Genomic DNA, 12,940 nt, shown 5'->3' with positions numbered 1-12,940 from the left:
CAGCCTACAACCCCCAGCGCCCTGCACAGACGGTAGACTGAAGCACATCCCCAGTCTCCCTGCGAAAAAGGCCTATTTACTTGTCCTGGAGCTTTAGCCTGAGGGGCAGACTTCCTGTTTGCCACACAACCAGGGGTTATGAAGGTGTTCTCAGGGAACACAGGCTGGGAGGCACCATCCTTGCAGCCCTGGCCTTGCTTCAGCTCTCTGGTACCTCCTAGGAAGGAGCTTATACATTGGCTAGAACCCTGAGTTTTGCAACCTCCATCCAAAGGACACCTTTGGATCTTCTGGCCTGGAGGCCAGCAGAGGTTATGATTATGGTCCCACAGGACTGTATCTATTTGCATACTTTAAAAGCTGCTGCCTATGGGTCTGGCTTCCAATCAGCCTGAAACTAGGTTCTAACAGATCCTTCCCTTTGGAACATCAACAGGTCTTGACACACCAATGGAACCCTATCAAGAATAAATCAGGTTGCTTGGGCAATCACAAAAGTTGGAAAGATAACCAAGACCTAGGGCAAGGTTAAGTGACAAGGTTCATCACCCACACAAGGCCACTCCTTTAAGATGGGGAGAGGCTGCTGTTTAGAAACATATAGAAATGAACACAGAGTGGGATGCCTGGGTGGCTCAGTTGGTTAAGTGTCTGCCTTTGGTTCAGGTCATGATCCCAGGATCCTGGGATCAAGTCCTGCACTGGGCTCCTTGCTCAGCAGGGAGCCTGCTTCTCCCTCTGCATGCCACTTCCCCTGCTTATGCTCTCTCTCTCTGACAAATAAATAAAATCTTAAAAAAAAAAAAAAAGAAATGAACACAGAGAGTCAAGAAAACGAAGACATAGAGAAATATGTTCCAAATAAAAGAACAAGGTAAAAAGCTCAGAAAAATACCTTAATTTCACAGAGATAAGTAATCTGCCTGATAAAGAATTCAAAGCCATGGTCATAAAGATGCTGACCAGACTCAGGGGAAGACCAGATGAACACAGTGAGAACTTCAACAAAGAGATGGAAAACATCAGCAAGTGCCAAACATTAGTCACAGAGCTGAAGCACACACTGGAGGGTTCCCCGGCAGACCAGATGAAGCAGAAGAACAGATCAGCAATCTGGAAGGCAGGGCAGTGGAGCTCACCCAAACAGAGCAGCCAAAAAAGGAAAAAAGAAGTAAAAAAGAAAAATGAAGACAGCCTAACAGACCTACGGGACAACATCAAATGGAATAACAATTCACATTACATGGGCCAGAAGGAGAAGAGAGAGAGAAAGGAGCAGAAAATTATTTGAAGAAATAATGGCTGAAAGTTCCCCAATGTGGGGAGAGAAACAGACATCCAGGTCCAGGAAGCCCAGAGAATTCCAAATAAGATGAACCCAAAGAGATCACATCAAGCACATCCTAATTAAATGTCAAAAGTTAAAGATAAAAAGAGACTCTTAAAAGCAACAAGAGAAAAACAACTTGGGACGTGCAAGGAACCCCCAGAAGACAACTGGCAGATTTTTCATCAGAAATTTGCAGCCAGAAGGGGTTGTGGGATGATAAATCCAATCCAAAGTGCTGAAAGGAATAAAGCTTCCAACCAAGAATACCCTACCCGGCAAGGTTATCATTCAAAATTGAAGTACAGATAAAGAGGATGGTAACAAGATCTACTGTGGCGATCACCTTGCAATGTATACAAATATCAAGTCATTATGCCATACATCTGAAATCAATATAATGTCACGGGTCAATTATACCTCAACAAAATATTTTGTAAAAAATAAATAACGCAGGGTGCCTGAGTGGCTCAGTCAGTTAAGCATCTGACTCCTGATTTCAACTCAGGTTATGATCGCAGTCCTGGGATTGAGCCCCACATGGGGCTTCACACTCAGCAGAGAGTCTGCTTGAGATTCTCTCTCTTCCTCTCCCACTGCCCAGTCATGCTCTCTAACTAAATAAGTAAGCCAATAAAATCTTTAAAAACAAATACAGAACACTACACAGGATCACTCTAATATTCCATGTGTTAAAATTCACTTGACTTTCTCTGAAAGAGATAAATTAAGCTCTAAGGAAACAGGCACCTAGTTATGAAATCCAAATGCATCTTAACTCCTGGGTTAACCCATCCTTAGCCATTATAAACAAACACTTGTAAATTAAAGGGAAAAAAGAACCTTTTTATATAATAAAATTGATTTTTGAATGACTCTAACTTCCGAGTCTAGAAAGGTAGCTTCATATGAAGCCCTCTGTAAACATGCACCAGTTGAACTTGAGCAGCAACAGTGCTTTGTCAGCAGCTCGTCTGGGGCCGAGTCTGTGGGGGGCGTGAAGGCCCCAGCCATCTCACCTGTCCTCAAAGCACACGGTGCACTTCCAGGCATCGGTCTTCCTCAGGAACACTCGGCACTCCGAGCACACGCGGTGGCTGCAGCCCTTGCACACGGCCCCCCGGTTCAGCAGAAGCCCCAGCTCACGCTGACAGCGTGCACACGACTTCTCTTTGTACTCCGGGCTCACGCTCTTTGCTCCTTTCCACCGGAGATGCTGCAAGTGTGTCTTCAGTTTCCTGCGGCCCAAAGAGTCAAATGGTAAGTTATGACTGAAAGAAAGGACAGACGCCAGACGTACCCCTACATGGTGAGGGCCCCAACAGCACCACCCCCGGCAAGAGAAGAAACGAGGGGCTTTGGCATCCAACACACCCGGGTAACAACATGGCCGTGTGAACTAGGCATCTCACTCAATCTCTCCAGAAAGAGGCTCAGAGCTTTTCTCCACAGTGAAACGGAGATGAGAAAGAGCTCACCTCCCACAGATGCTGGGAGGATTCAATGGCAAAGCCTAAAAAGTGGCCGGCACAGAGGAGTTAGTCTCTAGTTTGGTTCTAGGCTCATCCCTCCATGCCCAAAGGACATCATCATGGTTAGCAAGGACAGAGAGAGAACAAAACAAAACACACACATGCACACAGAGAAAATGGCATCAATTTTAATATAGAAGGCATGGAAAGATCTATAAAGATATACATGCCTGCTATTGTCATTAAGTTATCCAATAAAATTATTTAACTGATGTTATGCTTTTGCTACTGTTTTTTTAAAAAGACTTTACTTATTTGACAGAAAGAGAGATAGTGAGAGCAGGAACACAAGCAGCGGGGAGTGGGAGAGGGAGAAGCAGTCTCCCTGGCTGAGCAGGGAGCCCGGTGCTGGGCTCAATCCCAGGATCCTGGGATCATGATCTGAGCCGAAGGCAGACGCTTAACAACTGAGCCACCCAGGTGTCCCAGCTACTGTTTTGTTTTTTGTTTTTTAATGGGTGGTCAGTTCACTTCTAGTCCTTATTTCCCCGAGATAATAGCCCAAGTGTGCTAAGGGACCTTACACTGGACCCCAAAGAGGTGTTATTAACCAGAACACTCTTGTATGAAATGTCTCTGCTAGATACTTTTAGAAGAGAGAAGCCAATCCCAAAAAACAAGTGTAGTTCATTCAATTTGCAGAAATTGCAGGATTGGCTCTACAGTCTGTACCCTCCGGAACAAAACTTCCTGACCACAGCATCCGAGTTACTTTGCTGATATTCAAAACAATGTTTCTAAATCACCAAAAGGCCTCTAATCATCAGAGACAATTCCATTTTGTTCAGTGTTTTTTATTTTTTAGTGGAAGAAAGTACAAGTACATTTAGGGAGCTTTGGGATAACAGGGAAGGACAGAAAAAAGACACCGTATCTTCCAGTTACCCCGCAAATTTCTCTCATTCCTCAAGCATTGGGTTGCCCCGAATTTTATTTATTTATATGTGTGTTTTTCTTGGCAGACTCTGAAAGAGTTCCGCCGTTAAAAACAAAACAAAATCAAAAGCCTATTCCACGTACTTATTTTCCAGTCTTTGCGTCCTTTACAGACATTGAGAAACAAGGCATCGCCGTTTGTAAGGGTGGATCTGGACCGCTACCAATCGGCAGTTTTGATACTAGCCCTGCTAGTATAATATGATATACTGATAATAGCCCTGCTTTATTAAGTGTTAACTCATACCAAACAGTGCGTGCAGCTTCCAGACAGACAAGGAAAGGAACTTCCTATTGACAGATCAGTCAGGGAACAGGCTGAGCAGGTTCATATTTTATACTCCCCCTCCCCTCAAAGCCAACTTGGAAGCAAAAGCACACTAAGAAAAAGACAGGAATGGATTGCAGCAGACCTGCTGTTTCTATGCTGCTTTCTCGGCTTTTTTGTGTGCCTTCGGAGACCCCCACCAACAATTTAGGCAAATCTTCGCTGGAGGTCTTTCCCTTGAGGGGTATAGTAGAAGCCTGCAAACCTTCCTTTGAATTAGTCCCACGAAGTAGCAAAGGGACAAGCAGCACACAATACACCTAGCACAAAAAGGCACTATTCTAAGTCAATGACAAAAGCAGCCTCCCTTTGCCCTTACAGTGGGGAGCTCAGTTAGAGGGCAGGGCTACCTGGCCTCTACCCCTCACGGGGCCACTTGCAGAGGGGACGCCCGAACCCCCCGTGGCCAGCAAGCAGGTGGCAGCAGGCTGCAAGCAGGAAAACCCAGGGACTTGCACGCATGTGGAGGACAGCCTACCGGATCCTTTCCTCCTCGATGTTTTGAACCGCCTGGTCTCGGTACAGAACCTGGAGGATGACCTCGCGTTCCAACTCCTGGAGGGAATTCAGATTGATGTCCCGGGCCATTCCTTCTCTCGTGCAGAGACCTGAGCCGAGTGTCACTCCATGGCCGAGTACCCCTGTGCTGTGGGTGAGCTCAGAGCGCCCAGGAGCAGCCCCAAGTGCTTGAAAGTGCTCCTTCTCCTATTTATTGGCAACTGTTTGGCTTGTGACTCTTTTTTTTTTTTTTTTGTCCTTTTTAACTGTGTCACACTCCTCAGGAGAAGAAAGCTCCAAGAGACTGCCCCTCAGCTGGACTCGTGGCTCCCCGAGCCTCATGCCAACCCGGGGAGCCTTTCCACGGAGCCTTACTGCTGCCTCTGATGTCCGTCTAACCCCAAAGCATATCTGTTTTCTGAGGTTTTGCCAGAGATTGTTATAAATCAGACATGGCTCCAAGCCGATAATTTCTGCAAAGCAGAAGTGAGCCCCAATCGGCGGGAACTTAGAAACGGCAGCAGAAGCGTATGGAGGACATTCAGATGCTAACCTTCCCCTCCAATGCCTTCAGGTCAGCAGTTATGGTCATTAAAAGCCCAGCCAGTTGAAAGCCTGTAGAAAGGAACAACAAAATGACCTCATTTTCCTGGCTTGTGCATGTCTGCGGCATCACTTCTGGACACACAAAATGTTCCACACAGACCTTTGCACCTTCTGCCATCGTGATAATGTAAGATTTTAAATTTTATTAAAATTGGCCTTCTCGTGTTTCTAAAAGCCACACTTCTGAACTTGAATTATTCTTGAATTATTCGTATCTCCAGTGACCAGAGAAGCAAAAAGGTCCATGTTTAACGGTTATCATCCTAATGGAAAATACATTAGAAGACTCAATGTGCCCAACACTTAGCTCTTATTTTTACAATTAACTTCAAAACTCAAAAAAAGTAGGAATATCCCACAACCTCTATCTATCAATTATTTATGGTTTTTAATGGTTTTCAAGGATGTCACATGCATGGGGTCTTGTTTCTGTCTAATGCTGGTTGAAAGGTTCTGCATACGTTCCCCCTGCTTTTTTTTTCCCCATTGGAGACACTGGGCTCACATGACCTTCAATTTGTTCCTCCCCCACCCCAACCAAGAAGATGGTGTTGAATTGATAAAACACACTGGCTAGATGCATATCATTGAAAAGCAGAAAGTGTAGATCAAAGCAATATACTTTCTGTAATGCCATTTTTTAATCAAATCTACATGAATTCCTTAGTAATAAGACTTCCTTTCAATGCTTTAGAAGCTAAACTTTTGTTGGGCTTCAATAGAAATCCACATTATATTAATTTATGATCATAACAAATCATTGAATAAGGGGTTAATAGAGCCCTAAGGGATCATCTTCTCTAAGAAAAGAAAGGGTTAAGAATCTCTGCTTAATCTTTGGTAGTCTGGTGAAGCCTGTGTATTTAATGCATAAAATAAAATACACTGAATTACAAAGGAAATCATTTATACTGAAATGTTTTACTATAATAATATCTATGTTCACTGATGCATGAAATAATGAGATCTAGCAGTGATCTAACAACTACTATAATATCAAAATAATGATGATTATAAGTAATATTTTGAGATATCTACAACATACATCGTGGTATGAAAATATGTGTGATTTCTATTAGTGACAGTTACCAGTCCTGCTAGTTCTACTCTGGTTTGATGCCTGCATTCATAATGGAAAGAAATGCTAATTTTTAGTTAGAGGTAGATAAATAAAGAAGTAATCTTTTTCCAATCCAAGTTCATGGCCCTATAGGCTAAGGACTCATGGCTTAAGGGATTCTAGATTTGTCAGTTGCTCTATTGTGGGACAAAGTTAAAATGCACAGCTCGCCCAAATGCACAGGTTGCATGAAGAGTAGGAAGTCGCAGAGCTCTGAAAGGGGCACTCTTGGCCTCTCGTCTTCAGGGAAGTACTCACCAGTGCCTGTCTTCAAAAGGCTTCCTATCCAGAAGATGGAAAAATGACCAAGCAGCAAGGACTCTGGGCTCTAGCCCAGGCTGGCTGGTAATCACTGTTATGACCAGTGCAAAGCCTCAATCCTCCTTGGTCCCCAGTTTCTGGATGAACAGATGGAACTTGCAGATCTTAGTTCCCCGAAGCTCTGAGTCTCTGGAAAACAGGAAAGCAATATGCAATAACGTATCATCAAGTAACAAGTGGTAAGGTGCAAATTGGCCAATATGTCGCCAACTTTATGAACCTATTTCTTCTAAACTTGCCCCTTGGCTCTTCCTCCTTCTTATTTACCACTGGGCCAAGAACTATACAGTTGCCCCAATTCTCAAGTATTTTCAATGAAGATTTTTGCATTTGGCTCAAAACACTTGATTTGTGTGCACCGAGCTTTCTTTTCACGGGGTTTCTGTGCTCCACCCTCTGGCTCTGGTCATGTGCTACAGGGGTGGAAATGACATTAACAAGGGGACTCATTGGGGGAATCCTGGCACACGCAAATGTTTACTCATCCAAGTGGTTGGGTTTTACAGAAATACAGGATTCAGTTATCATGTAAAAACACTCCTCATACTCTATCAAATTCATGGCTATGGGCCTCCAGTGGGAAGGGTCCTTTTCATGGATGAGAGGGAGCTCATCCTCCCCCCAGTGGCCATTCACTCCTACTTACGGAAAAGTAAAATTTGGGTTGTTTCTCGGATCCATCCATCCATTCAGTAAATATTTACTGAGCACCTTCCAAGTGCCACACACTGTTCAAGTGCTTAGAGCACATGACTTGATTGACTGGTGATTTACACTCTATCCCATGTGTAAGAAGACTATGATGTTGCTTACAATAAAAGCACAGAGAGGACAATTAAAGTCAGAGAGACATCAGCAGTCAGAGTGGAAAGGGGAGATCATTCTACCAGAAATCTGCAGTGAGACAGTCACCGTACTTGAGTATTAGATGTATTTCTGACCTTCCTAGTAGCCAAGGCAAAACCAAACAAAATGAAACAAAACAAAACAAAACAAAAATCAAGGTGATGTATATCATTCTGATAAACTGAAGGAAGATGAGAAGGACCTCCTTCTCATAGGTATAAAGGGCATAGACTGAGAAAATCAATTATTTGAGCCATGGTTCAGCAGAAGAAGCAAAATTATGCTTGAGGGATCATTATTATATTGATCTTAAAGCTAAGAAGCTAGAACCAAATCATAATTCACTGAAAGCATTTCAAATAGAGATCAAAACATGGTGCTTCCTGATATTCCAAGGTGATGTTGGCATAAAGCTTAGAAAACCAGAGGATCAGTGTTTGGTATCCATCCCCCTGTGTTTTTTATTCTTGACTTTCAGATATTTGATCCTAGCTTCTGTAAACCTTCAGCCATTCAAGCACTTGGTTAATATTTACTACCAGTAAAGCCTTCTATCATTAGATGGAAATGTACTTTTTCCTTTAACTTGAAGGATCTGCCTCTAGATCCTCTCTAAACAAGGGGTGACTTTTTAAAATGATGCCATTGGTACTGCAGGGAGCATCACGCTAGGGTCATAAATTGGTTCTGTTCATCGGGCATCACCACAGGATCTTTCACAGCAAGATTTCACAGAAACTGAGGAAGACGTTTTCTCTTTGGTGTCCAGGGACCTCCTAGTGTCCCACCTGGCTTGGTGGCTTCGATATTCCATTTACCACATTTGAGCCACGATTGCTTCATCTCATTGGGACTCGCCCAGGATTTTCATGGGGGCAGTACCACACTTACATCTTTAGAAATTTGTGGGGCACTTCTGGTTGTCACAGTGACAAAAAATTGTCTTGCATCCCCGACTACCTTACCAGATAATTCGATTAGAAAAAAAAAATTATAATTATCTGATAAAATGTAACTCTTATATGAACACAAAGTGTATTTTGCAGGATTTTAATATACTCTGAGTTTTCCAGGATGCAACTATTGTGTAGATTGAAGGAAAACTGAACTTTGTTTCACTTAGAACTTTAACAAGAATTGTTTATCATTGCAGAAAGTTGCATTACCAAAGGCAACATTGATTGTAGTATCTGAAAGACTCCTGCCCTTTGCTGGTAACAATCTGCATTTGTAAATGTCATATTCAACATGACTCTATTTACATAAACATCTGACAACTTCACTGGGTCTTCTAATGTAGTTTACATGTCCAAGTTCACATTATATGGTAATTATAAATATATATACAGTCCTCTTATTTCTCCTTTTTTTTTTTTTTTAAAGATTTTATTTATTTATTTCAGAGAGAATGAGAGAGAGCACATGAGAGGGGGGAGGGGCAGAGGGAGAAGCAGGCTCCCTGCCGAGCAGGGAGCCCGATGCGGGACTCGATCCTGGGACTCCAGGATCATGACCTGAGCCGAAGGCAGTCGCTTAACCAACTGAGCCACCCAGGCGCCCTTATTTCTCCTTTTTATCATGATAATTGCATTGTAGTAGACGTAGTGTGTAGGTAGGTTACAGTATACATGAATTCTGGTTCTGGATAGTAAAAGGTGAACTACAATATATTTCCTATAATGAGTGAGCATGGAGTTTCATAGTTTTAAGGGGAGCTCAGTTGGTTAAGCGTCTGACTCTTGATCTCAGGGCTGTGAGTTAAGCCCCACATTGGGCTCCACGCTGGGCATGGAGCCTACCTAAAAAAAAAAAGTTTCATAGTTTTAAGAACCACTGAATTAGAAGACCCAATCATTTCTAAGGTCACTTACAAATTAAGTTATATAATTCTCTTGTTCATGTTTCAACACATTATTGGGTTTGTAGAAGAATGGGGTTTGGGAAAGAGAGAATGGTTGGTTCTCATTGGTTGTTTGGTGTTTTGTGTTTGGGAGCTTCAGTTTATGAATTTGCATATGCAATTTTGGATCTGATCTCCAGGTTGTAGTTGAGAGCTCAGAGTTCTTGCAACGCAAAATCTTTGAATTATTTTAGCTGCATTTTTTTCAATCCTCTTCAATCGAAGTTCTGGGGCTCTTTCTGCACTTCATCCCAGTGAGGCTGGCATTTGAATTCTTAGAAGTTTTGTATCAACTGCCAGCTTGGACAGTCTACTGTGTGATCCATCTTGAAAATCACTCAAAAACGCTTCACTGAAACTGTTCTTAGTTCATCATCTACTTATCCAAGACAAAGTGCCCCCAGACCCCTGGCAACAATTTACTTATTTTTAATTTTTTAAAGTTTTGTTGTTGTTTTTTAGTGAACTTCCTAGCCAATAGAGGTTTCTAGGGTGGCAGATGGAGTCAGTGGGCAGCACAGGTCCATGGTGAACACCAAGAAAATCAGAATTTCAACCACTTCCTGGCATTCTCGGGGTACGTACACCTTTACAAATTCCATTCCTAGTCACCTGTAGTAGAAACCATGTTGGAATATTTGTCGTATTCTTTGAAACACGGGTAAAACAAATACACTTCTTGCGTGGATGTTTTGATTGATGTGATGTTTTGAAGTAGAACATGGAGGTAGTAAAAGAATGACATGAAATCTATGAAAATCGGTTGTGTGTTCCTCGCGCTGTGTTACGTACTACTGTCTAGGATGACAGAGTCAGGTGAGAGGTTAACATTTGTAAGCCTCACGAAGTGGGTCACAGGGAGAGCTGCTGGGGGGCAGAGGGGACTGTGCCCACTGGCTTGCACGCTGATGGCTGTCACCCACGGGAGCAGTAGTGACAGGAACTGAGTGGATGGCGAGGAAGAGGGAGAAGGCAACAGGGGGGACAGGGTAGCCTTCATGGCAAAGGTGAGGCCCGCTGAACCTGGGGGAGGAGGAGAAGCTGGTCTGAGGAATGGAGAAGGGGTCTCTCTAGGTGGGGACGGTATATGTACCAATATGGGGTGGGAATGTGGCATTCTTCCACTAGCATGGGAGCCCAGCTTGTCCACTGCCCATAAACAAGCTCCGAAACACAAACGTAGTCTTCCTGACCCCCCGATCTGGTGTCTTCCTACTTCTGCATCCCCACTTCCCAGTGAGTGCTCCGATGCTCCCGTCGTGAACTCATTCAAGACTATTCCCCAAGCACATCATGCATTTGCTCCTGCTCTTCCCTCTGCCCACCAATCTAATCTACTCCTAGGCCATGAGGGAACAGTCAGGAAAGCAGGTGTGGAGCCTGGCTGTGTGGGGGAGTAGCTCAGCTCTGCCCCTCACTAACTGCTGGGCGAGTTACATAAATTGGCTGGGATTCAATTTCCTTGCCTATCCAGAGAACTACTGCACCTACTTCACAGAGTCGTTGTGAGGATTAACCGTGTTGATACATATCCAGTTCTCAGATCACTATGGCGAGTGTATAGTAAGCAGTTGAAAAATATTAGCTCTAATTGGCAGTAGTGGTAGTAACAGCATCATTATCAATATTAATCTTTCAAGGTCCAGATTTTTTTTTTTAAAGATTTTATTTATTTGACAGAGAGAGACAGTGAGAGAGGGAACACAAGCAGGTGGAGTGGGAGAGGGAGAAGCTGACTCCCCGCTGAGCAGGGAGCCCGATGCGGGGCTCGATCCCAGGACCCCGGGATCATGACCTGAACTGAAGGCAGATGCTTAACGACTGAGCCACCCAGGTGCCCCTCAAGGTCCAGATTAATTGCTACCTAATTCAGGTTTTCTCCTTACTTACAATCAAAATTAGTCACTCCTTCTTCATTATAACACTGTTCGTTCTCCTTTGTATATTTCTCTATTGGGACCCTGACTTCATTCTGGCTTGTATTCAAGAGTCCATTCTAGTGGTGACACTGGGATTTAGTGATCCCTCACCACCCAGAAAGTAGGTCCTTAATGGTTGGCGTGTGTTGAGAAATGCAGTGAATGTTGTGACATGTGGGTTTGCTTGCAAAGCAGGAAGCGTGAATTCAAGCAGAGTAGGAAGTCACGATAGTCAGGTGAGCAAGCAAGCACCCAGTTCTGAAAGCTTCAGCGTTTGGGAAACTGAAAAGCACAGGAAAATCTGAGTTATTTTGGAATTTGAGAAGCATGCTCCAAAGTGTTGTTTTAATGATCTCATGCAGAAAGTCACAGCCTCCTAGCTGGAGGGATGTAGTGTCCCAGAGCCATTTTTCGGAGATGCTCTTTATGCAGTCACTGTCCCATTCACGGGGCAGATTCTTAAATTGCATTTATTTTGTCCCAAGGAAAGAAGTCGGGCTCTGTTCTTACCTACAGGGAGCCCCGACCTCCTTTTTCCATTGCACGTTTGTAATTTTGCAGTGCTAACTACCTTTGCTTACAGCACTCCACCTACCAGCCTAATTATATTTAACAATTAAAAAAGAAACCCAATACCACAGCACCATTTTGAAGGAAAAATCTCCCACAGCCGCTTAGAGAAGCCCTCTACACCAAGCTGTCCCACCTCCGCATCGGTTGGGGTACCGGACAGTCTGGGATTGAACCCAATTCCCAGGCTTAGCCATGTGCTCTTGAGCCAGTTGCTTAATCCCTGCGAGCCTTACTTTCCTTCTCTGCCTCCTCGTGCCCTAGAGGAAGCTGTCCCTGCTTCACAGGGTTGACTTGGGAATTCAATACGTCATCCAGGTAGAGACCTAGGGCAATGGTTGGAATGAACGCTTGCAAAATGTTTGGTCTCCTTCTTCGGCCTCACAGCAAAGCTTGACTGGCTTTCAGACCTGCCAAGGGGGCAGCACGAGGACCATGGCCCTGAGGGAGAAGAGCAAGGAGGCCAGGAAAGGAGGCGTTCTCTGTTTGCAGGCAGCGGTCCCCTGTCCTTCCACCCATCACCTGCTGTCTCCTACCAGCCGGTCATCAGCTCACAGGCGAGAAAGCTTCTGCACCTGACCGTGATGCAGGGGACCGGGACAGTGGCAATGTGGCAAATTGCGGGGGCGTGTGTGCACGTGACCAGGACTGTCCATGCTGCTGGGACACTCAAGGGAAACTGCCGAATGTTCTCAAAGCCTGAAAGTCACAGCCCTGCAATGGGCCACGGCACAGGTCACCTCGGGGGCCACAAGCCCCGCTGCTCTGCTCTGACCACAGCGGTTTCCTTGAGAGGCTGCATCTTGAGGACACAGCCACGCTACCCTGCCTGGGACATAGGCGGGGGGATGGGGGTGTCACGACACCGCCCCTGACGCCACACGTGACAAGGTCATCCCTTTTTGCTCGTGTGTGTTCTTTGTGGAAGCCTGTCGCAGCCACAAGGAACACCAGGGCACGTGGCTAAGATAGGAGATGAATACAGAACAGCGCTGGTCTCTATCGTCCCAACCCCAGCTGCGCTGGGTTCGTTTCTG

At 44.6% G+C, this 12,940-nt stretch overlaps 1 protein-coding gene across 6 annotated transcripts in view; it reads right to left on the bottom strand.

Annotated features, from left to right (window-relative positions):
• Positions 1–12,940, bottom strand: part of SYTL3 (synaptotagmin like 3) — a 92,876-nt gene that overhangs the window by 71,575 nt on the left and 8,361 nt on the right. For 5 of the 6 annotated variants that reach the window (XM_081829235.1, XM_081829241.1, XM_081829239.1 and 2 more), the window contains 3 exons: positions 6,606–6,797; positions 4,602–5,236; positions 2,347–2,565 (listed from right to left, as the gene is read on the bottom strand). In XM_081829235.1, the coding sequence (XP_081685361.1) occupies positions 2,347–2,565; positions 4,602–4,711 (329 nt within the window). In that variant the 5' untranslated portion in view covers positions 4,712–5,236; positions 6,606–6,797. Of the gene's footprint in view, positions 1–2,346; positions 2,566–4,601; positions 5,237–6,605; positions 6,798–7,314; positions 7,477–12,940 lie in introns of all 6 variants that reach the window. The other variant, XM_081829236.1, reaches the window with a different exon arrangement.

Source organism: Leptonychotes weddellii, chromosome 8 (assembly GCF_054177405.1).
Source record: "Leptonychotes weddellii isolate Sample4059 chromosome 8, ASM5417740v2, whole genome shotgun sequence".
Lineage (NCBI taxonomy): Eukaryota > Metazoa > Chordata > Mammalia > Carnivora > Phocidae > Leptonychotes > Leptonychotes weddellii.
Note: the sequence above shows the minus strand (reverse complement) of the source record. Positions and strands in the feature narration are given on the sequence as shown.